Genomic DNA, 25,766 nt, shown 5'->3' with positions numbered 1-25,766 from the left:
TTTGAGAAGAGATAATGAAATCCTTTATGTCCTTTTCCATAGACCAGCATTTCAAAGACTCCATTTTAATAAGAATTGGTTGTGCAGCTGCAGCCCTGGCAACAAGGTCTGGGTGAGAAGAATTGGGGCAGCATTCCAGAAACAGGGCTTCAGTGGTCTCCTGTGGAGCTGTGCTAATGAAACAGATGAGAAGAACATAAAGCATTTCATAGAAATAAGCCCAGTACTTTGAGTTGGTATAAAGGATGTTGAAATTTTCCACATATATTTTATAAAAGCTGTCATAAGCCATTTATTCATCAAGAGTAGCTATGTCATATTCTCTGAGTATATAAAAAAACCCTGTATATCTTTGTAAGTTAGTATTTCTGTGAATTATATCTAAAATGTAATTGTTGTTGCCCATTTTCGGTGAAGTCCAGGTGTTTTGAAAACATGATACCAGATATATCAGATGTTTTAAAGACAAAATCTGTTGCTGGAGAGATGGCTTAATGGTTAAGAGCACTGGCTGTCTTGTAGAGGATCTTGATTCAGGTCCCAGCACCTACATGGCAGTTCACAACCATCTGTAACTCAGGCTCCAAGAGATCTAGTGCTTCTTCTGGTCTCCATGGATACCAGGCACATGTGGTGCACAGAAACACACACAGGCAAAACATTCATATACATAAAATAAAAATATCTTAAAAAATAAAAACAGGATTTTAGGTTTGTTTTTAATAATGTTAGATTTTAAATGGCCATCTTATTTTCATATAAATTCCTGTGATTGTTATACTATTAACAGTGCTTTTAGGCAATACAATTTGTTAAACATATTCTTTTAACACCAACATGGCTGTAAAATCTGCCATTAAACCATAATTAAACAACTACCTAGCCACTTGACATTAAATTGTACCTATTTTTTAAAATTCTGTTTTAAGAAGTATTTAATAAAGAATTTTAATGCATATAGGTTTTTCTTTTGAGTTCTTTATAGATTACTAATTATGAAAACTTTAGGTTCCTTTCATAAAAGGACTGAAACTCATATATATGTGGTTACCAGTGTCTTAGGTACTCTCTTTTTCTATTGCTGTGATGAGAGACCATGACCAGAGCAACTTATAGAAGAGTTTGTTTGGGCCTTACAGTTTCAGAAGGTTAGAGTTCATGATGGGGGAGTGAATGGAAAGTAGCAGGTGGCTGGGGCAGCAGCTGAGATTCACATCTTGAACCCCAAGCAGGAGACAGCACACTTTGAATGGCACTAGTCTTTTGAAACCTCAAAGTCCCGGTGACACACTTTCTTCAACAAGGCCACATCTCTTAACCCTTCCCAAATAGTTCCACCAACGGGGACCAAGTATTCAAACACGAGCCTATGGGGGCCATTCTCATTCAGACCACCATAGACACTTTCCCTGTTCCCTTCCCAACACTGAATACTACCACACTTTAAAATAGAATAGTTATGAAATGGTAGTTGATGGTTTTGGTTAATTATTTATTTTATGTGTGTTGGTGTTTGCTTGCATGTATGTCTGTGTAAGGGTGTCAGATCCCTGGAACTGGAGTTTACAGACAGTTGTGAGCTGCCATGTGGGTGCTGGGAATTGAATCCTGGTCCTCTGGAAAAGCAGTCAGTGCTCTTAACTGCTGAACCGTCTCTCCAAATATATGTGTGTGTGTGTGTGTGTGTGCGCGTGTGCGTGCGCGTGCATGTGCGTGCATGCGGGTTGTAGTTTATTAAAAATGGTTTAATTCTATATTTAAGCACAGCATTAAAAGAGATATGGAGAAATAGAGGAGTACATTCCTATGGGCTTCTCTAGAGAATCTCCAATTTCCAATTCTTTAATTAGAAGCAGTGAACATTTTAAATTTGTCGTCTTCTCCTGTGAGTTTTCACATTCAATTCTTTTTTTTTTTTTTTTTTTAAATCCATTAGTTTTATTTTTAGCGGGTACCTTCAAGAATCTCTCAAAAGCTAAGTTTCTATTTAGTCTTCATACATACAGTTGAATGTGTTTCAGGTTCTGTTATAACCTGGACAAAGCAGACGCGATGCGGTTACAGGCTCCTGAGCAGGTCCTTGAGTCTCCTTTTCCAGCACTCTGCCTCCCCTTCCTGCTGTGCTGTGGATTCCCGCTGGACAGGCAAGTCAGCCTTGCCTAGCCTCTTGGCTCAAGGAGCCAAGGGTTCGTTTCAGTGTTTGGCCACAATAATTGGTTCCAGTGACCATGTCAGACAAGGTGATCCAATTAAAGTGCAGCTTTAAATTTTTACTTATTTTTATTACCATTAAGTTGTGTTTAGTCCTTTCCTGTCCTGTTTAGGACTCCCACCAACCTCTTACCCCCAAACAGGGTCTGTATGCAGATCTGACTGGCCTTGAATTCGGATTCATCCTGACTCTGGCCCTCAGGTACTGGAATTACAGGCATAGACTACCATATCCAGCCTGTTTTCTTTGAATGGTTTAAAATTTTTTTAAAATCAGTGATGTTAGTAAATTTCCTTGTAAAACAGAGAGCTCCAGCTATATTATAAACACCTCCCAAAGGAGAAAAACAAAAACAAACATTTGAATGTTAATCACACATTACATTTAATGCACTTTGACAAAGATTATCATCTTATTTTAATTTTCACAATTCTAAGAGGCAAATACTGTCTTTACCTTGGGGATGAAGAAATCACAATTCAGGTACATCAGGCAACCTAATAAAGTCTAGCTCAATGCTACCTTAAATTATAATTATATATGACACGTTGTGTCTAAAACTGGATTCTGTCAACAGCCTGTCTAAATGGAGGTCTTCTCTGATGGAACCTCAGAGTTATTATTCATGTGATTTGAACTTTAATATCCTCCATCAGGGACTGTGAGGCAGGTGCTCATGCTATCGTACAGTTTCTACTTCTGTAACTTAATGATTATGCCGAACCTGTGGGCTGTTTTTATGCTGTAAGGATCCTGGCTGAGTCCTGGTACTCTGGGTAAAGTTTCCAAAAGTGAACTGTCACTTCAGCAGATAAGTGAAATGGAAGCTGGCCCATAGTTGGCTATGCAATACATTATGTGAGTATGGCTACTGAGTAGTTGTTAAACAATGTCTAGTACTATAGAAATCCAAGTAATTTTTTTCGTGATTTTCAGTAAAACATGAATCTGTGTGTTTTCTGATGTGTGTGTGTGTACATTTGGAAGCCAGTGGAGGATGTCAAGTGCCCTGCTTTCTATTTCTCCCTTAATCCCTTGAGGCAGTCTTTCACCGAACTTGCTGTTTTTCAAGGTTGGCTAGTCAGCAGACCCTGTCGGTTTGCCTGTCTCTACTCCCTGCAGTACATGGGTTACAGCTCTGTGGGCCTTTTCTGTTGGTGGAGGGCCTCATGCTTGCACAGCAAACACCCTCTACCCTCTGAACCTTCTCTCTGGCCCTAAAAATGATTGTCTTTTGTGGGGACAGAGTCTCACTATGTAGCCCTCGCTGGCCTCAAGTTCACAGTCCTCCTCAGCCTCTGGAGTGCTGTCACTGCCTTCTGATTATAGGCATAAGCTGTCCACTTTCCTTATATATTAGTGTCTCTGTCTGTCTGTCTGTCTGTCTCTCTTTCTCTCAGAAAAGATTTAGAAGTCACACTAAGCCAGATGCCAGGCATTCTTATCCATTATCTGTTTCAACTGTGTCGTTAATTTTGGTAATACAGTTGGATGCAGATTTTTGTTAAAAACATATAACATGCCAGGCGTGGTGGCACACGCCTTTAATCCCAGCACTTTGGAGACAGAGACAGGAGGATCTCTGAGTTTGAGGCCAGCTTGGCCTACAAAGCGTGTTCTAGGATAGGCTCCAAAGCTACACAGAGAAACCCTGTCTTGAAAAACCCAGACAAACACACAATGGAAGCCTGGTGTGGTGAGTGTCTGTAGTCCTAGCTACTCTGAAGACTGAGGTGGGACTGTCACTTGCCCCAGGAGTCCAGGTCAGCCTAGGCAAGACAGTGAGACTAAAGAAAGCCTCACCACAGGGAAGGGAGGAGGGAGGGACAGTGAGAGGTGGGGAGGGTGGGGGAGGATAGTGAAGAAGTTGAAAGTAGGAGACTGGAGAGATGCTGAGTAGTTACAGAGGCCCCCTAGCACCCGTGTGGTAGCTTACAACTATGCCACTCCAGTTCCAGGGGACCCAGTGCTCTCTTCTGACCTCCCAGGAACCAGGCATGCTAATGGTGCACAGACATATATTCAGGCAAAACACTCATAGACATAAAATAAGTAAATCTAAAAATACTTTTAAATAGAAAAAAGTTTTAGAGAACTCCTTACAGAGTATGGTGTGATTCTATTGTCATAGCATATTTTATAAAACAAAACAAAACAACCAAAACAAAAAACCCAGAAAAAAAAAAAAGTTTCCCTGTGCCAGGCAGTGGTGGCACACACCTTTAATGTCAGCACTCGAGGCAGAGGCAGGTCAATCTCTGTGAGTTCAAGGCCAGCCAGGGCTGTTACATGGAGAAACTCTGTCTCAGAAAACCAAAACAAACAAAAAGGTTTCCCATCTTAAAAAAAAAAAAAAAAAAAAAAAAAAATCATTTGACAGCTGAAAACACCTTCTTTATTGGAGGAAAATCTCAAGTTAACAGGTCAGGCACTTGGCACCAAGCACTGGGAGTGAAGTGTAGACCCGAGTGCTCTTTGTCTGTGGAGAGTAATCAGAAACAGCACGAAAGCTGTCCTCCACCTTGCCTGTTTACACCCCGATAAGCCACTGCAGTTTGTGTTCAACTGACTCCCGTCCCGAGGGACCGATAGGGACTTCTTTGCCTGGCCAAGAAGCATGGATTACACATACAGCTCATTTGCTAAGCCTGCTCTGTTATGTCCTCTCCTGCTTGGTAGACGTTTCAGAAGTAACTAGATACTGAATGTTATTCCCTTGTAAACCTTTATGCCTCCGACACTCAGAGCCTTTTGTTTTAAGAGGAGAAAACCTGGCAAATCAATTTAGTATACAGTTATGTTTTATTGACACTTACTGATTGATAAAGTAACCAAATTAGAATTACTAGTTCAACTATCTACTGAAAGTTCTCTGTTGTAAACAGCATATGTCATAGACATATAAATTATGTATACATTTAAACTATTTTGGAGGATATTAGGACATTGCTATAAAAGGGGAAGAATTGATTTAATTGGTTTATTTTTTTTCTATACCTTGATACCAGTTCTGCTCCGTTTTCTCTTTTAAATATAAATGTAAATAGACACTTTTTTTTTATATGTTGCTCCATCTAAGAGGGAGCCTGACTAGAAAAGTCTTTTTCTACATGCTGCTCAGGTTAGCACTAAAGAGGCCTGTCTCTGTGTGAAGAGAAAGAAAAGATAACTAAGGCAACAATAGTAACATCACAACAGTAATGGAAACCAGTTACATGGAGAGTTGGTCAGTATACACTGCTCTGTAAACTTCCCAAGCACGCACATTCCTAGGCAGTTTATAATTACTCACTGAATCCTCACCAAGAAGGTAGAGACTAATGTGAATCCATTTCTAGAACAGCAAAACAGGATGTACAAAGGTCAAGTATTCTGCAGTTCTGAGTCAATTGTTTGTGACAACATCTTGATGTGTAGCCCAGGTTGGCCTCCACTACAGGCATGTGCCCATGGCCAGCTGTTATCATTCTAAACCAGCATTCCGTACTGCCTTTCTAACCTTTCCTCTGCATATCAGTGTCCAGTATGAATGGATGTGTCCTGTCCATGTGGAATAATAATTCTAAACCACAGAATTAAATTAACATTTATACTTGAACTTAGTGGTTTTACCTTGTGGCTATCTAAACAATAGTAAATGCAAACTACTCTTTAGGGAACACTAGGTTTACACAGGAAAAACAAGCTGCCAGTCACATTAATTCACAAAACAGTTAAAAGGACACAGTCAAACTTTGCAGTGACAGACTGATTCTAAAGTGTATGTGAAAATAGGAGTCTAGAAGTTGACGAAATTTGAAAACTAAGAGTAACATCAAGGCACGTTCATTCTCAACTGCAGATCTAACTTTAGTGGGCTGGAGGTGCAGGGTGGACAGATAGACTACAAATTGGATTATAGATACAAAATTAAACCTAAGAGTTCTAGAATAAATAGACAGTCTTTGTGACTTTGAAGAGTATGCCGAAATTCCTGTGGCAGAGTACAAATCATAAAAAAACAGAGTTGATGCATCAGAGTTCATGTAAGCTAAACTCCAAAAGACCAGAAAAAAAATTCACGTATGTGGTGGACAAGGGACTTGTTCCAGAGTGTATAAAGACCTTGGTTTAATTAAAACAGAATTGAGATTACAGTAATAGAACGTAAGTAAAATTTAAAAATGGGCATTGGGGATCTGGAGAGGCGGCTCAAATTGGTCCTCACGTGAGGCAGTTCACATCCTCCTGAAGCTCCAGTTGTAGAGCACCTGCTCTCACATGCACATACTCCACAGACACACATCCACATAGTTAGGAATAATAAAAATGCAAACCAGGCTTGGTGGCGCACGCCTTTAATCCCAGAACTCAGGAGGCAGAGCCTGGTGGATCTCTGTGAGTTCCAGGCCAGCCTGTCTACAGAGTAAGTTCCAAGACAGCCAGAGCTACACACACAGAAACCCTTGTCTTGGGGATGGGGGTAATACATCTTTTTAAAATGGACACTAGATCTGAAAATACAGACCCAAGGAAGGTGTGTGAGTGTCAACAAACATGAAAATATTTAATGGGGCTTGAGAAATGGCTTAGCAGCCAAAAGTGCTTCTATTCTGGAGAGCCAAGTTCGGTTCCTAGTGGCTCATAACATGTAGCTCTAGATCCGAGGGATCCGCAGATACTTGCACACATCTAGCATTCACTCACTGACACATACTCATAAACAAAGATAATAAAATCTTTTTAAAAAAGAGATATCATTAATATTAATTAGTTACCAGGAAAGTGCAAATTAAAACCAGAGGGACACTACTTTATACCATAATGACTAAGATGAATGCTGACCATGGAGAGTGGTGGGCAGGATGTGGAGCGGTGGGATTCTTACAGGTGACTGGTGGGAAGGTAAAGTGATAAAACCAGTTTGCAAAAGTGATGGACAGTTTCTTAGAAATGAAACTCATACTATGCTTAAAATATGATGTAGGATTTCCATTCCTCTGTGTTTCCCCAAAGAAATGAAAACTGTCATCACAAATACTTATCTGTATATGTACTTAGGACTTAAGTTTTTAAAAATTCACATGTATTTATTTGTTTGTGTGTACATGTGTGCACATGGTGCCCGCAGAGACCAGAAGAAGGTATTGGATCCCCTGAAGCTGGAGCACAGCAGTTGTGAGCTACCCAGTGTGGGTGCCGAGAACTGAACTCTGCAAACCATTTCTAACCGCTTAGTCCTCTCTCTAGTCACATTGAATATTGAGCTTAGCCTGTGTGATTTATTTACATGAATCAGTGGGAAAGACTAGTGTCTAACTAGTCATTTCAAACATGAGAAAAATACAAATACCATTTCCATAATTGCATGCATTCTTCTCTGTACCTTTTGATACTAGTTCAAGTAACAGTGGCTTCTTTGGGCTTTGGTTAACCACACAGAAGTAGATCTGTTAATAAGTACAGTTTGATATTCCTCCAAGAGATATCACAAATCAGTTTCAAAGAATCATTTCAAGCTGTGTGTGGTTGCCGTTCCTGTAATCTTGTCATGTAGGAAGTGGATCAGAAGCTCCAAGCCATACTTAGTGAGGTTAGTGGCACTTGGGCCATGTAAGACTGTCTCAAAGACTGAAAACAAGGAGCTGGGGAGATGGCTCCATCGGGGAAGTGTTTCTCTGCAAGCATGAGGACCCAAATTTAATCCCTAGCCTCCGTGTAAAAGCCAAAGGACATAGTAATGCATGCTTGTAACCGTAGGTTACAGGCTGAGGATCCTACCCTTTGGGCTCCCTAGCCAGCCAGTCTAGTTGAGTTTATGAGCTCCAGGTTCTATAAGCGACTATACCTTAAAAAAAAAAAAAAAAAAAAAAAAAAAAAAAAAAAAAAAAAAAAAAGGTAGAACATGAGTGAAGATACCTGGCATAACTTGACCTTTCCCCTAATGTGGAAAACAAGAGGATGGGGAGATAGTTTAGTTGGTAAAGCAAGGACCTGAGTTTGATCTGCAGAACCCACATTAAAAATACGGGCTAGAGAGAGGGCTTGGGAGCTAAAGAGCATTTGCTGCTGCTCTCCTAGAGGACCCAAGTTCAGTTCCCAGCACCCACAGTGGATAGCCCACAATTGCCTGTGCCTCCAGCTCCAGGGGAGCCAATGCCTTTTCCTGGCCTCCGTGGGCACCAGGCAGGCATGTAGTGCACATACGTACATTCAAGCAAAGTACCCTTCAATGTCATTAGTAAAGGTGTGTATTTTTATTTGATTACATAAGATAAGTAAACCTTAAATATATATGTGGGCATGGTGGCACCCTAGTACTGGGGTTTACTGTCCAGCCAGCCTAGACTGAGGGAAATTCCAGGCCAGTTTGAGACCCTGTCACTCACACAAAAAAAGGGTAGGTAGCACCTATGGAGTGACCTCTGAACTTGCCCTCTGACTTCTGTATGCTCATCCACATAGCATGCATCCACACTCACCCATATACATAATGGGAAAAAAACCCAAACAAACCTGAAAAAAAAATTTCAAAATTAGTATGGGACCGTTGTTGTTCGTTCATGTTGCTGTGAATAAGCTGTACTGATAAATCATATTTGTCATTGATTAATAATTTTGTAATTGTGTAGGAAACAACTTTGACATTTGGTAGAATTTAGACACCCTTCTCCCCTAATTTTACCCAACCCTTCAATGTCATTAGTAAAGGTGTGTATTTTTATTTGATTCTCTGCATTTTCATTCCCGTTCCCTCTCAGTTCATTATGACTATTTACTGTTGTTACTTATGTCTTATTTAAACTTTTGGTCATTTAAAAATATGCAGGACTAGGTAGGTGGCGCAGTGGTTAAGAAAGCTTGGTGTTCTTAAAGAGGAGTTGAGTTTGGCACAGCACCCATGTCTGGTAGCTTACAACTACCTGTGTAACTTCAGCTTTCTTCTGGCCTCCATGGGCACCAGGCACATCTCACACACACCAAAGAGGAGAGGAAGAGGGACTGGAGAGATGGTTCTGGGGTTAGGAGTATTTACTGCTCTTTAGAGAACCCGGGTTCAGGTCCCAGCACCCACGTGGCAGCTTGTGACCATTTGTAACTCTAGTTCCAAGGGATCTGCTTCCCTTTTCTGGACTCTGTGGTCACCAGGCTTGTACATGGCGTGTATACACATATGCAGGCAAAATACCTATATACACAACACATTTTTAAATTAAAAGATAAATCTTTATATAGACACTTGTGTGGTGCGAAAGTATACTGTTTAACAGATACTTTTGTAGCTACCACCCAGGCTTAAGAGCTAGAGCAGGGCTGGGGTTGTACTGTTGGTGCCTGCCTGGCTTTCATTCCAGCCTAGCTGTGGGAGGGAGGGTAGAACATTGTCAGCGTTCCAGGAGTTTTTATGATGCGAATTTTCCTGTTTGGAATCCTGCCCTTGAGTGCCCTCCTGGCTGGCTGTTAAGAATTTTACTTTGACCTATTTTTGTTTCTCTAGACAGAGATTGTTTAAACCGTTTTTGAAATTTGTGGCAATGGTTCTCTGTGCTGTTTTATGTAATGCTTTCCAAGAATCATCCTATTCTCTAAAGCTGTGATTCATTGTTCTTTTGTGTGAATATGCCATTTTCATTAATTTTCTCCCCTTGGGGCTAGAGAGATGGCTCAGTGGTTAAGGGTGCATGTAGTTCTTGCAGAGTACCTGAGTTCTGTTGCCAACACCCACGTCGGGTGGCTCATAAACTTCTAACCCCCACCCTGTAACAGCAGAGCTAGGGTGTATGACACCCTCTTCTGGCCTCCACAGATATTTGCATGCATGTGCACATGTCCCAACACAGACACAAAGAAAATGGAAATAAATCTTTTTTAAAAGTTGTTTTTCTTCTTGATAGGCTTCTAAGCTATTTTTTAATTTACAGTAAAACATGGTAGTGTGTGCCTGCAGGACAAGCTACCTAGGAGGCTGAGACCTGAGACTACTTGAGGTTAGGAAGTCAGAACTAATCTGGGCAGCATAGTGCCATGCCAGCTCCAAAAGAAGCAAAGCTGTTGCTGTTGCTTTACCCTTGTATTTGCTGTTTTGATAACAACTAAGAGCATACAGTATGCAGTGCCTGTGTATCCAGCATCTAATTTAGCACTCATTTTAGATCTGGAAACTGAAACACATCATTCTGATTTATAACCGAAAACTGATGGGGCTAGGGCCTGTCACTTGTTCATATTAGCATTTCTGAAATTATTGGAATACTCAAACTTCTGAAAGTCTTTGGATAGCTAGAGGAGTGTCACTCTGCACTAATAGTATCTAAACTTGGCTTTAAACAGAGCACATGTCACATATCTTTATTTCAAAGTCCAGGTTCTGAACTCTGGTGCAATGCTACACAGACTGAGTGTACCCAGTTCGTGAACTGTGTACAGTTCTTCCTTCTCTAAGATGAGGTCTTAGGAGAAGCTGATCATGCTGTAGACCAGTCTGAATGTTGACTTATGTGTGGAATGTGCTGAGCTGTGTAGCTGTTAGAATGCTGCTCCCTGGGCATGGTTTGTTTTTTTAAGTGTAAGGGGTTTGTTTTGGTTTGTAGCTTATTGAGAGGTCTCATGTAGTCCAGGCTGGCCTCAAACTTGCTTTATAGCAGAAGGTAACCTTGAACTCTTGATCCTCTTCGGTATAACAATACTTGGTTTTAAAAAGTATAAGATTTTGAAAATGAATTATTTTAAGGAACTTTCAGCTCAAGTGAAAGTAATTATTAGTATAGTAGCAATGTTGAATTTTTTTTTGCAACAGATTCAGTATTCTTTGAAGATATTTGTATATAAATATTTTAGGTTTATACACCAGAAATCTAAAAGCGCAGTTTAATGAGGAAAGCAAGAAGTTGGACACTTCCTGAGGCATCTATCTTAGGAAACATCTTAAAGTCCATTGTTTACTTAACAAATAAAAACTATGGGGTTGCAAACACCTCTTGGTTTGAAAATACATTCCAGCAGGTTAATTGTGTTGTACAAATATAGAGTTCACAAATTGCTGTGTTTTAATCAGTTGTTCTTGAGCAAAGGCATTGTGAGTTTTTCCTTCTCCTTCCCCCTTCCTTTTCCTCTTCCCCCTCATCCCTCATGGCTTGGAACTCACAGAAATGCACCTGCCTCCTGATTGCTGGGATTAAAGGCATGTGCTACAATTCCCACCCAGCATTGTGAATTCTTAAAGTAATATATGGGAATGAAAAGAAATGTGGAAATGTGAAGAAAATTTGAAGTTGGGGAAATGTGGGTTGTTAAGCAGTTATTATAGATGGTAAAGTAAGAAGCCATGTGTTAATTTAAACAGAGTAGCCAGTGAAAACAAACAAAGACAAAACACAACTGCTTGAAATGTGAAATTAATATTTGCAGGTAGGTTCTGGTTGTTTATATATAAATCAGAAAATGTGACATACGTGGACTAAAGCAAATGACAGGCGTGAGAATGCTAGGGTAACTGTGTGGCTGCACCAAGGTGAGCAGTGGGGTGTTTGCACAAGGGCAGGCTGTCTGCATGCACTTGCTACTAGAGATTCCCTTTCACCATGATTGCTTACTGGCTGAGGCCTTGGATTCAAAGGCAGTTAAACCTGTTTGGAGCTGTACTTAATCATTGGGTACTGAGTTACAGTTAGGGGTGATAGTTTTGGTGTACTCTCGTACAGTGACACTGTGCTCATGTCCATTCCAGAAAGCTAGAAGAGAATTCTCAAAGTTGTTACCATAAAGAAATAATCAGTGTTTAAGGATATAGATGTATTTTTTACTTTACAGACTGCATACATGTATCACAGCATCCTGTGGGGAGATACACACACACACACACACACACACACACACACACACACACACACACACACGCACACGCACGCACGCGCGCACGTGTGCACACACACACACACTAATATACTTAAACTTTTTTTTTACACTTAGAGAGTGCGCTTTGACACTTCGATTCTCATGTGTGGTGGTCAGAGGATAATTTTCAGGAATAAAGTCTCCTGTGTGTTTTGATCCAAGTCAGGTCCTTGGGTTTGGTAGGCAGTGCCTTTCCCACTGTCTGTCAGCCTTATGTACTGCCTTTTTTGTTAATTCAATTTTTAACTTTTTAAAAAGTGCCCGTTAGATATTGTGGATTTAACTCATTTCCTGGTATATTTCTTATAAAAAGACTGGACAGAAGAAATAAGTAAAAGAGATCCTTTGATTTAGTTAAATCTCACACTGTTTCTCAGTCCAAGGACAAACATCTCTATTTCTTATCTCTAGGTGTGGGTGAAATAAGGAGTGTTTGTTTCAGGTCTGTATTTTAATTGAGCATAACCGTGAATTCCTGTCCTTCAATCTTCCTTGAATGGTTGCTTACTGCATGAATTGTTCTTTGCTAAGGCGTGTTAGACTTAGCCTCTGGACTGCAGAGTGAGGTCCCAGATCGTGTGCTCTGCAGTTAGTCAGGCCTGTGTCTTGAGCACACTCACCACAGAAGTGACTCCAGTGCCTGTCTCAGCGGGGTTAGAGTCTGCCTGCCTTGAAGAAGTCAAAGGGGGGAATTTTTAAAAGCGTGTCTAGGTAGGGTAAAAGATACGTAACCTATGATACATAAAATAATACTTTTTAAAGTAGTCACAGCAAGAATAAAGGAGAATTTTTTATATTTACATAATATAATTTTAAAAGGGAAGAATTTTAATTTGGTTAGTCTCCAGGGTTTTGTGAGCTGATGAGATAATGATTTATAGACATTTATAAAGTGTTTATCAGTTTATGAGGCTTCTTTTTCTTTTTCTTTTTTTTTTTTGGTTTTTCAAGATAGGATTTCTCTGTGCTCTGGCTGTCCTGGAACTCATTCCGTAGACCAGGCTGGCCTCAAATTCACAGAGATCAAGATCCTCCTGCCTCTGCCTCCCAAGTGCTGCCTCTCAAGGCATGCACCCCCAACACCTGGCTTATGAGCCTTTTTTAAGAGGTTTACAAATACAAATAAAATTTATATTTTACCACTTGGGACAGGAATGTTTACATCTTTTTGTGTAACCAAATGAGTCATCTTTGGCCTTTGATCTTTTCATTTCAGGGGCATCTTTTTCCTTCCCTCTCTCCCACATTATCTTTTTAAGCTTTCTATTTTTCTTGCAAACACTGCCTTCACTAGTTGGCTCCACTGGTTGCAGCCCCCCCCCTCCCGCCATGGTCTGATTATCCTTTCTCAGTGCCAGTTCTGTCTTGAAGGTGGCCCTGTGATGCCACATTTAATAGCTCCTCCTCTCCTTATCTGGACATAGACAGATGTCCTTAGTAAACTCCTGTACCTGTCATAATTATATTTGCTCTGAGGCCTCTTTGGACCATCTTTTCCATTCATGCTGCTGCTTCTCTTAGATTCTCACCACTGCTTCGGTTGTCGTTGGTTGATTGCTAAGACTTCCTTGGCTTGCAGCTTGTGTATCTGCTATTGGGCATCTTCAGTTAATGTACACGGTAGGTTGCCAAGAGTATGAGTCCATTTACTATAACTTCAGGCCTCACCAAAGCAAATTTGTGTTCAGGTGACACTGGTCTTGAGAATGACGGGAACCTCTCTGGCTCTCCCCCTTTGCTTCTCCTGACTGTCAGCCAGTCAGCAGTTCAGCATTGGCAGTCAGCAGTAAGTCCACTTGGTTCTGCTGCAGCTAGAAAGTTACCTGACAGGGATTGCCTGGACTCACCTTGGCTTGCAGTGGTGAGATGTTCGGTGTTTCCACTCAGTGCTAGTTATTTGGGATGGAGGAGGGGTCCTAATGGCTGAATCTATGGAAGGAAAGCTAGCAAAATGTATTCAGCTTTCATATACGGTTCTCTTCTGTGGATGGATGGTCACTTTAAGGTTTCTGGTGTGCTGTACCTGCTTTTCTTAGAGTTCATTGATCGTAGCTACTGTGGGTTGTCTGAGAACAAAGGACTCAATTGAAACATGAAAATAACGATCAGCATTTCTTTGTGGAACTTAAGAATGGCAACTATCACGTTTTATCTGGTGATTTTTAAATAAAATGCTTATTAAACTAATTCATAGTTTATAGTTATAGACTATTCTATGAAAACAAGGATTTTTCTATTTTCACTATTACAACGTTAACCCTTCATAGTCAAGTGATAACTCAAAATAATAATTCGTTTAGTCGATGAGTTTGTGAAATTGTTGATTTTCAGTATTTGCTTTTTGGGTAATATTCACTCTTATTTTATTACAGGTTTCAAAAGATAAATGATTCCAAGGATAGTGTAGTTGACTCATTTGCTTTTCCTCCTCTTCCTAGACCTGCTCCAGGCTCTGGATCAAAGTGGTTCTTTTCCTCCCCACTGACTTGGAACCGAGTCTCTGTAGAGAAGCAGAGAAAAGAAACAATCAGATTTTCCTTTTAATCGACTTGAGACATTAACTCCAAGGACAGAGACCCAGTGAAATAAAATTATTTTGACGGCCACTCCTCACTTTGAGGGCGAACGTTGTGGAGCTCCTGCCTGGAGATTTGGAGCTTTTGCTGGAGCGTGCTCGGGCCCTGGACTGAAAGCATGAGTGAGTTCTGGTTGTGTTTCAACTGCTGTATTGCGGAGCAGCCTCAGCCTGTAAGTATCTGTGTGATTTGGGTGGGGGCTCTTAAGTAAGACATTGGCTGTCCAACTGAGCAACTGCGTTTCTAGGACTGTCACAGAGAATAGTTCAGAGCTGGGACTCTGAGCATCTGTCAAAAAAAAAGAAGACAGACCCCCTGGGCTTGGTGGCACATACCTGTAATCCAGCACAATTTAGAGCTAGTTGCCTAGTGTGGTGTATGCCTTTAATCCCAGCATTTGGGAGGCAGAGGTGGGCAGATCTTTGAGTTTGAGGTAAATTTCAGAGCAGTTAGTGATGCATAGGGCCACTGCCTGACAACCCCTAGTCCCCTGCCCCTTGCCCAGGGTGGGGTTGGTATTCAGAACTCAGGGCCTTGCCCATAGTACAAAGAAAAGCATTCTACCACTAAACTACATTCCAGCCTTGTTTATATTTTTGTGTAAGATACTGCATGGTATACATTCTCAATCTTGTGGGCATTTTAAGATTACTTTGAGTTTAAGGTTCCAATTGGGTGAGAATTGACATCTTTAGAGTTTTGAGTAATTGTGTTGAGAAGTAAATTTCATGATCTAACTTTGTGTATTTCCTGTTCAATTTGCTCTAGATATTGTATGAACTTTATACTGTACTGAAATCCTGTTTTCCTATTATATTTCCTAATGGTTATTATTATAATAAGACTTTAACAGTTGTATATGCTAACTTTATGATACATAAACACAGTCTAAAACACTGAAATTAGTTTAATAGTAATTTAGTTGAAACATTTTATGTACTAAATATCTCTGAATACTACCTTCTTTTTCAAAACTTTTCATTACATTTGTATTTATTTGTGTGGGGGGGAGGGGGGCGGCATGCCACAGTGCCCAAGTGGAGGCCAGAGGAGAAGTCAGTTCTTTTCTTCCACCATGTGGGTTTCAGGGATCACACTCAAGTTGTCACCCTTGGTGACAGATACCTTCACCCACCAAGTCAGTCAGCTCCTGAATGATGACTGACTTCTTTATTTTCTGATAATCATTTTCTCTTTCTGGAATCTTTTTTTAAATATAATGTTTTCTATTTATTCTTTGACTGTTTAATATATGTAGACAGTGATCTGTCTCAAACCTTTTCCTCTCACCTCCTTTCATCCCTTCATGTCTTTTCTGGGTGGCAGTGGGGGTGGGGTGGCAGACGCAGACCCACTTAGTACTACCTCCTTGAATGTTGACTGGTCCTATTGGCTTTATTTGAGGCAGGTAACAACAGGTGCCGTGAATTGATGGGTGCAATGGCCTTGTCATATACAGAAGATAGTATTTCTCAGCACTTTGCCTCATCCTCCAGCTCTTAATTCTTTCTGCTCCTTTTTTCTTTCTTTCTTTTTTAATTTGTTTTTTGATTTTTGAGACAGGGTTTCTTTTTGGGTAGCCCTGGCTGTCCTGGACCTAGCTCTGTAGACCAGGCTGGCCTTGAACTCACAGATATCCACCTGCTTCTGCCTCTTGGGCACTGGTATTAAAGGTGTGTGCCATAACTGCCTGGCCTCTCTCCTCCTTCTAGGATATTCCTTGAGCCTTGGCAGTGGGTATGGCAGGGCTTGATATGGATGTCTCATTTAGGGCTGAGCACTCAGTAGTCACAAGTTCTCAACACTTGGACCAGTTATGAATCTAAGCATTAACTGCTGCTCACTGCAGAGAAAGGCTTTGGCCAAGGTTGAGAGCAGCACTAATCAATCTCCCTCTCCCTCCCTATACCCCACCCCACCCTCACATGGTCTCATTATGTAGCTCTGGCTGGCCTGGAACTTGCTACATAGACCAGGCTGGCCTCAAAGTCCCAGATCTGCCTGCCTTTGCCTCCCAAGTGTTGGGATTAAAGACCTGTGCCACCATGCACAGCCTAGCAATAACCTCCTTAGGGACTCTGACCTTCATTAAGACCCACAGTGTTGATAGTTGACTGCCCTTGCTTGACTTGACTTGAATGGATCCAGGGAACCATGGTATGAAAATGTGCAGGTTTAACTTGGGGTTCTCCCATGACACATGCCTTCTCTGTTCCAGGGCTGGATGCTGTGCAGGTTTTTGCTCTGGCAGTTGTAGCTCTGATGCCTGTCTCTGAGATAGCAGTTTTCTCTGAGACCCCTGTTGTCAGTAGATCTAAGAAGAGTTGTGAATTTCAGTCTGACCAGGCTTTTCTTGTGTAGTTTTAGTGGCAATGCCCAAGCTCTTTATAGGGCAGCCTAGAAGCAAAGTCACAATGCCATACATTTTGTTCCTTTTCCTTTTTGTGTGTGTGTGTGTGTTCTTATTTTGCATGTGTCAGGCACATGTGTATATATGCACATATCCAACACTGTGGGTCTTAGTGAAGGTCAGAGTCCTTAAAGAGATTATTGCTAGACTGTGCATGGTGACACATGCCTTTAATCCCAGCACTTAGAAGGCAAAGGCAGGCAGATCTGGGACTTTGAGGCCAGCCTGGTCTATGTAGCAAGTTCCAGGCCAGCCATAGCTACACATATGTATGCATGCATGTGAAGGCCCAAGGTTGACGTCAAGAATTATCCTCAATTGTTCTTCCACTGTAATCCTCAAGGCAGGGTCTATCAGTCAAACCCAGAGCTTACTGACACACCAGGGTTTATCAGTCAAACCCAGAGCTTACTGACACACAGCTAGTCTCCCTAACTAGCTTGTTCTGGAGAGGTGCCTTGTCTCTGCTTTTGGAGGCTAGAAGTACAGGTGGGCTGTCGTGCACTGTTACAGAGGTGCAGGGGAGCCAGACTCCAGTCCTCACACTTCCATGGCAAGCACTTTAACCAATGAGCTAGCTCCTCAGCCCCATGCTGCCATGTTTTAAGAGTGTATATAATAAAGTGAGCGTGCTGTTTGAGCCTAGGCCTTGGAGTTATAAGAGGGACAGTGGAAATGGATTTTTTTCTTTCCAGAAAGACTGTGTGTAACATTTAGCATGCCGGTTATATGATATATATCTACGTGAACTATTCCACAGAAATCCTTACCCTTCTTTACTTTCTGAGAAAACATGTACAGCGGCTGTGTTGAAGAATACTTTGCCATTGGCTTCAAGCACACACTTCAGAGCATAGTTACAGTCTTACGTCCTTCTAAATTTCATAGAACTGTATGTTTGCTGTTAATGTAGCCAGTGTCAAGACAGCCTTCTCTGAAAGGTACTTGGTCACCTCTTAGCGTTTCTCAAGTATTTGCTAGGATAAAGTGCCACATGCCAGCTCTCCCACTCCTTTATTACCCTGCTTTCGCACATTCCATGAGTGCAAAGGGAAGAGCCTTCCCGTACAGGAAAGAAAATAGGAGGCAGTTTTCTGTACTCCTCATCTTAACACAGGGCAGTGCACAGCATAACAGTCGCAGTGTTTCCAGCTGTGCTGCAGCTGTCACTGCTGCTGTTAGGTAGCACTAAGTTGTAGATGTTTTTAATTGAGCATTACACCTTGTAATTCAATTAAAAGGTTTACAGCAGCTTTTAAGGGAAGTGAGTTCTTTGCTTACTGTGCGGTAAGAATACTGGCGACTTCTCAGGTGTTACATTGATTCTTAGGGAACTCTTACTTGTTTGAACTGCATGTCTTCCCTTTCTTTTTTTTTTTTTTTTTTTTTTTAATTTATTTATTTATTATGTATACAGTGTTCTGTCTGCACATATCCCTGCAGGCCAGAAGAGGGCACCAGATCTCATTACAGATGGTTGTGAGCCACCATGTGGTTGCTGGGAATTGAACTCAGGACCTTTGGAAGAACAAGCAGTGCTCTTAACCTCTGAGCCATCTCTCCAGCCCCCGTCTTCCCTTTCTTATCTCCCTGCATGGCAATGATAGGGTTTGTTCAGTTTCGATGCCGTAACAGCACTTTGGAATTTCTGAACGAGCCAAGTACTGATGATACAACAGTGGAAAGACATTTCTGCTCTCATGGGCTCACTCCGGTGGGAGAGATATTTACTCTGTAGATAAGTATTCATGATGTCATGTAGTGATAACTACTTTCTGGTAAAGAAGAAAGTGATGTAGGAGAAACAGCGGTATGTATTTATGTAAGTCCAGAGAAGGCCTCTGAGAAGGTGAAAAGCGAGACTTAGGGAGTAAGCTGCACCCAGACCCATGAGGGGCCCTTAGTCAAAGAGCCTAGAATAAGCTAAGGAAGTGTGGAGTGAGAGCACATTCCCGAAGACAGTGTCCTGGGAACACTGAGACACTGGTGGGGATGAGGCCAGAGCCTTTCGCTTTTCCAGGTCGTAAAAAACTTCGGATTTTATTCTTTGTGAAGTAAAACAACAACAACAAAAACTGTTGCATGTTAAAGCCAAGATCCTAGTGGGAGAGCTTTCCCGCTTTGTGAGTAGTCTGGGTGGCCAGCCATGCTCACACAGAGCAGCATTTCCTCAGCTGTCAGAAGTTGAGTGTGCAGTGTATTGTTTTTTTTTTCTGCCGTGTTTGGCTCTGATGTTCAGTTTTAATCCAAGATGCAAAGTGGGAAGAGGCTGCAAATGACTGCTAGACCCACCATGGGGCATCAGTGGTTGGTGGGTCTTCGAGGAGAGTGCTTGGGGAAATGGGGTTGTGATGGACTGCTGGACCTTGGGTATTCTGTGTCTCTAGTGCAGCTGGAGAGAAGGAAGCCACTGGGGCGTTTGTGATTTCAGGGAACCCTTGGAAGCAGCAGAGTGGCTGTTGAGACCCTCAGGCTTCACAGCTCTCTTTCTGAAAACACGAGTGTTTGTTCTTGCCTCATTTAATCTCACACAAAATCATAATTATAATTGTCTCAAAACACAAATTAATTTACTTTTAAAAAGTTACCCATATCAATTAAGATGGGGGGATGGCCCTGTCTTCTGGAAGGGCATTGAAGAGGATTACATGTAATTGTGTGATTGAACCCAGAAATTCCAAAGACTTATGGTAGAGGGGAAACTACCTGCCTGCCTCCCGAGGGCGGGCCACGGTGCTGTGTGCATCAGCAAATTTGCATCTGCAGTTAAAGGCTTGTTCTCAGCTCTGGGTGGGCCTGGAGCCTTCTGGTCGACCTCACTGGAGGCTTCAGTAGTCTGCAGGACGCCTTCAGAAGGCATCTCCTTTGTTCTTGAGAGGGCAGCTTCTGTGCTTTGTGCTCCTGCTGTGATCTGTTGTCCCAAGGTGATGGGACAACCAACCACATGCAGAAGCCTCCAAGGCTGAGCCAAAATAGACCTTTTCTCTTTTTAAGACAGAAGCAGAGAGCTGACCAATGCAAGTGTTTCCTGTAGGATATATTTCTTGTTCCAGGTGTTAACATTGAAGTACAGAGAAAGTGTGACATTGTCTTCATTTACCGGTCCTTGAGAAATTAGGAAGCGTCTCGACAACACTGAGCACAGATGGGTTTTCATGATCCAGCCCTGTTATTTGTAGTCTTAACCTCTTAGGAGCGGTTGGAGAGCTAGATGCAGAATAGATGCAAGAAGGAGGAGAGTCCGAGGCAGTGGAAAGCCTTAATTGATTGAAGAGAGAGCCCCTCAGTGTGGCCTTGGCTAGCCTGCAGTGCTGTGTGACTGGCCTGCAAGCTGCCTGCACTGACCCTTTTGCTTCAGCTCCCTGAATATTTGGCTTGTAGACATCAGTTACTGTCTCACCTTTTAGTGCTTTTCTTAACTGATCGCATCCAGTTCAGACTGGGATCTCTCGGCTGCCCTCCCTCCCTCCCTTCTCTCCCCTCCTCTCTTTCGTATCCTTACAGCTGCCTTGCAGTTGTAATTTATAGGTACCTCAAGATTACAGCTGAAAAACTGATCAGTGCACTAGTATTTAAAAGACAGAATCAAGTCCTCTTTGACTCTGAGTCCATAGAGTACGTTTTGTGCCAGAGCCATCTCTGCAGAAGGGCCAGGGATAGCCAGCACGGCCTGGTGTCTTGGTGGCGGACAGACTTACGGCCTTACACTCCCCCTGGTTGAGCTGCTGGCTCCTGTTCTGTTGGTGTGTTCTTGCCCTTTAGTACATTGGGAATCTGAGCTGTGGGATTGTGCGCAGTCAGTCTCCCAGGACAGTGACAAGTTACTCCGGTGCCCATAGCTCCTGTAGCAGGCTGGCTAGTTTGGCTGCCCCAGGATCTTCATTAATGATGTTTTACTTTAGTTTTTAACAGTCTAATGGGTAAAATGAAATTCTGTTTTTACTGTCTTCCTTTGTTCCTTATGATTGCTAATGAGGTTTCCCCCACTTCTCACCCTCCCTTTTCTTCTCTCTTAATTTTATTTTTTTGAGACAGTGTTTCTCTGTGTTCTAGGCTGTCCTGGAACTAGCTATGTAGACCAGGATCTGCCTGCCTCTGCCTCCCAAGTGCTGGGATTAAAGTGTGCCACCACTGCTGGACCTCCCCTCCCCCCTTCCTTCCTTTCTTTTTTTTCTTTCTTTCTTTCTTTTTTTTTTTTTAAAGACAGGGTTTCTCTATGTAGTTCTGGCTGTCCTGGAACTCATTCGGTAGACCAGGGTGCCCTCAAACTTAAAGACATCTGCCTGCTTCCCGAGTGTTGGGATCAAAGGCCTGAACCACCACCACCCTGATGCCCAGCCCTTTCTTAATTTTTAAAAATGTTATTACATTATATATTTGTTTGGGGGAGCCATGTGTGTGCCATGACAAACAAATGGAAGTCAGAGGACAAGTGTTGGAGTCAGTTCTCCCTCTCTACCATGTGGGTCCTGAGCTTCGAACATAGATCCTTAGGCTTGGCAACAAGTGCCTTTACCTGTTAAGCCATCTTGCTAACCTCTTTTTGAAATGGGGTCTCATGTACTCCAGGATAGCCTCGAAGTTACTATATAGTCACAGATGACCTTGAGCTTTTTGTTGTTGTTGTTGTTTGTTTGATTGTTTTTTGAGACAGGGTCTCTCAATATAGCCCTCGCTGTCCTGGAACTCACTATGTAGACCAGGATGGCCTTGAACTCATAGAGCACTGCCTGCCTCCAGAGTGCTGGGACTAAAGGTGTGGGACACCAGGCCAGCGCTGACATGTGTTTTTGATCATCCTGCCTCTACCTCCCAAATGCTGGGATTACAGGTCAGCACCCACACTTAGATCCAGGCTTTCAAGCTAGGCAAGTGCTCTGCCAACTGAGCTACATCTCCAGCATGAAGTTAAGCATATCTTGATGGGTCTATTGATTAGTGTGATTTTTTTTTTGTATTTCATATTCATAGGCATATTTTTAGTATTCTGAATACAAACTGTTGGCTGCATGTGTATACACGCTTGTGGAAGCCAGAGGCTGATGACAGGTGCTTTCCTGTGTCCTTCTCTGTCTACCTCAATGAACTTAGCCCCTGATTTGGTAGTCCCTTGCTTCTGGTATGAGATCGTCATAGTGTATTATAGGTGTACTACATAAGCATCTTTGTTAGGAGCAGCTACTAAAATGTTTGGAATTTCTCATCGATGTCCACATGTCATGTGTGATCACACTCAGAGTCTATTCATTTTGCTTTTCATGAGCTAAGCATCATGCTGATGTCATGGTCTCTTTTTTCTATTTTATATTGTCCTGGTGTCTGGGAGGGCAGATCGGTCCTTTTGTTCTTATTTTATGTTTTGGCTAGTCTTACTGAAATTTTCCATACAAATTTCCAAGTTTGTCTGTCAGGGTTTCTAAATGACCTATTGAGATTTTGGTTAGATTTGCATTGAAATTATAGAGTCACTAAAATGGATATGTGTCTTCATTTGCAGACTAATTCTTCGAAAGCTTATTTATTTATTTAAAGGCTGGCCTTAAACTCTCTAGGACTTTGGATTTCTGACTTCCTGGTCACTTCCCTAAGTGTTGGAGTTACAGTTGTGTACCACCAACCTGGTTTTGTATGGTGCTGGGGATCCAACCCAGAGCTTTGCATGTTAGGCAAGCACTTGACCAGCTGAGCAATATTCCTAACCGAAAAGTTTTGTGTGTGAAAGTTTGTGTCCTCATGCACACACACGTTCGAGTGTACACTTGTGTATGCCAGAGGTTAACACTGGATGTCCTCCTCAATTCCTCCATTGTCTGTATTTTTTCCCTTGACATAGGGTCTCATTGAATGAATATTAGTGTCTTGTGTTGAATTTTAGTCTTGTGCTGTCTAATTTCAGTATGCATAATACTGGCTCATTTGACTATTAGGTTATGAATCTCAGGGTAATACACAAAGTAGAAATTTCTTGAGATGAACTTCCCCAATTCAGTTCTTCCATTCTTTTGTCCGTAGCAGATGCAGCATAAAGGCAGTGTCTTTGTCATTGTCTACTGCTGTGAAGAGACAATGTGACAGAGGCCGCCTTTTTATGAAGGAGAGCATGGAATTGTGGGCTTGCTTACAGTTTCATGATGGTCGTATGGTGGGCATGGCAGGGAGCAGGCAGCATGCCTGGCACTGGAGCAGTAGCTGAGAGCAGCATCCTGCTCTGTAGGCAGAGAGAGAGAGAGACAAAGAGATGCTTGTGAGAGACGGGAGGAATGGGAGAGCTAGGCTTAGCATGGACTTCTGAAATCTCCAGATCTCAAAGGCGTGCCCCCCTACCTCCCCACACACTTCCTCCAACAAGGCCACACCTCCTAGTCCTTCTCCAGTAGTGCCGCTCCCTGGTGACATTCAAATGTGTGAGTCTACTGGGGCTGTTCTTTTCACACCACCACAGTCAGTCATTCTGACATTTTGAAAGGCCTGTGTCTGTAAGCAGACTCTATCTTGTGAAGCTGTGCAGGGCATCTTTCATTGGTAGATTTAGTCAAGTGTGGTTAAGTATTAATATAATTGAACACTTTCTGTTTATTTTGTTTTTAATAACTTTTGTAGAAATCAATGCACTTAATAACCTCGTGGCGACCTGTATACTAAATATTAGTAGGATGTAAATCTTTAAAAATAATGAAAAATAAAAATAGTAGTTTTTGTATTTTCCTCCTCTATCTCACCAGAAAAATTTCAGTGCCCCCGAGGTAGATGTATTCCATGCTGTAGACTTGAGTGCCCAGTTCAGAAACAGAGTTACCTTTGGGGAAGTGTGGAATAAGTCAGGGCTTATGCATAGCTTAGACTGTCTTGGAACCTGGAATCTTCCTGCTTCGTCCTCCAAGCACTGGTATTACAGGTGTGTGTGGTCACACCTTGGCTATACTGTGTGTTGCCACAAACAATTACCATGGAAAGGAAGTCAGAAATCCCTTCTGATGAATGAGAAGAAAAACAACTGTTGTTTTCAAATAATTAAAAATAAAGTTGGCAAATAAGTGCCAGCTTTATTTTCCTGTGCCCATCCCAGTTGCCTCACGTCATACCATGGTCCTCTATCTGCAGGCCACGTGAAGAGCTCATGTTAACTGGCAGCTTTTATGAGTAAACATTGCTCAAAAGACCTTATTGTTTATAAGTCATCTGACCACATCTGAGAGATTGTTGTGGTTATTTAGAAAAACAGACTGCAGTTACAAGTTCCGTTGTGCGATGCCTTTCTTGGTCGTTGTGCGATGCCTTAAATGGCCAAAGTGAAGTTGCTTCTCTAACACCAGTAGTATGGAATTAACATTTTTTTTAATGTTTGAATTTTATGAACCTGCAAGAATCGGGGATTAGGCCTTTGAGGTTATGGTGGTGGGGTTCTGGATCTCGAGTGACTTTGATAAACAAGTAAAAAACTTCCATTTAATTCTTTTTAAATCAGTAAAAGGACCAGGCAATGATGGTGCACACCTTTACTCCCAGCACTAAGGAGGCAGAATTAGGAGAATCTCTGTGAGTTTTAGGCTAGCCTGATTTACAAAGCAAGTTCCAGGGCAACCAGGGCTGTTACATAGAGTAAACCTTGTCTCGAAACAAACAAACAAACAAACAAATTAGTAACAGGCTGATAAAGTTTAGAATGAAATTTTTTTTTGGCCAGCATTTTCTGTAACTAAGGATTGTTAGAGTTTAATTATCCAGAATTAATAATACATTGATTTAGTTAAGAGTACTAGATATTCTTCCAGAGGACCTGAGTTCAGTTTCTACCACCCAAGTTGGGCAATGACCTGTAACTCTAGTTCCAAGAGATCTCACATCCTCTTCTATCCTTTGGATACCTGTGTACACATGTTTATAAATACATGTGTACACAAACATACATAATTAAAAAAACATTTTTAATGAATCTTTCCATCTGTAATATTAGCACATAGTAAGAACATTCTTCTCCCAGTGGTAAGGTAGGAGTAGGGAGAGGCCCCACAGGTTCAAGGCCAGCCTGGTTTATTCAGATAGTAATTAGTTCTTAAATAAAATACGCATGACAAATTCCAGCTGAGGCCCTAGCTCTCCTCACAGGAAAGAGGACAGATTGGATGTTTCCATCAAGAGAGGAGAGACTTCATCATGCTCACCTTTTACAAGGAAAACCAGACAATGGGGGGACGATTTTCTGTGCTATCAGGCTCTAGAGGTGTGAGGGAGGGTGGAGCTGACAGCATCCAGGGCTGAGTATAAATGTCCTAACTACAAGCCAAGTGTATTGAGGAGGCTGAGGCAGGAGGATTGCAAATTCCAGGCCAGCCAGAGCCACACAGAAGGAACCCTTCCCACCCCCCAAATCAACCACCAACCACTAAACACACAGTATTTTTCAGGCATAAAGAGAACTTTTTTTTTTTTAAGGAACAGCACACTATTCAAGGGCATAGTATTAAAAATTCAAGACAAACACGGATGTAGTTGTCAGCAGCCAGGGGAATTCCAGAGTTGGGCCTCAGCAAAGCCAAACAGGAAGCTTGAGAGGGCGCTCTCAGCCCCACTGTGTGGACTTTGAGTGGAGTCGCTGTGTCTCCTGGAACACTTCGCTCTTACAGAGCACTTCATTAGCAGCCAGCCAGCCAAATAATCCCTGCCGTACTTAAAATGCTTTTCATTCTGCGGAAGG

At 41.9% G+C, this 25,766-nt stretch overlaps 1 protein-coding gene across 2 annotated transcripts in view; it reads left to right on the top strand.

Annotated features, from left to right (window-relative positions):
* Positions 1-25,766, top strand: part of Cdc42se2 (CDC42 small effector 2) — a 75,295-nt gene that overhangs the window by 36,527 nt on the left and 13,002 nt on the right. For both annotated transcript variants that reach the window (XM_059270570.1, XM_059270571.1), the window contains one exon: positions 14,524-14,833. In XM_059270570.1, coding sequence (XP_059126553.1) covers positions 14,780-14,833 — 54 coding nt within the window. In that variant the 5' untranslated portion in view covers positions 14,524-14,779. The remainder of the gene's footprint in view (positions 1-14,523; positions 14,834-25,766) is intronic.

The sequence above is a fragment of the Peromyscus eremicus genome, chromosome 8a (assembly GCF_949786415.1).
Source record: "Peromyscus eremicus chromosome 8a, PerEre_H2_v1, whole genome shotgun sequence".
Taxonomy (NCBI): Eukaryota; Metazoa; Chordata; class Mammalia; order Rodentia; family Cricetidae; genus Peromyscus; species Peromyscus eremicus.
The sequence above is the reverse complement of the archived record's forward strand: the minus strand, read 5'-3'. Positions and strand labels throughout refer to the sequence as shown.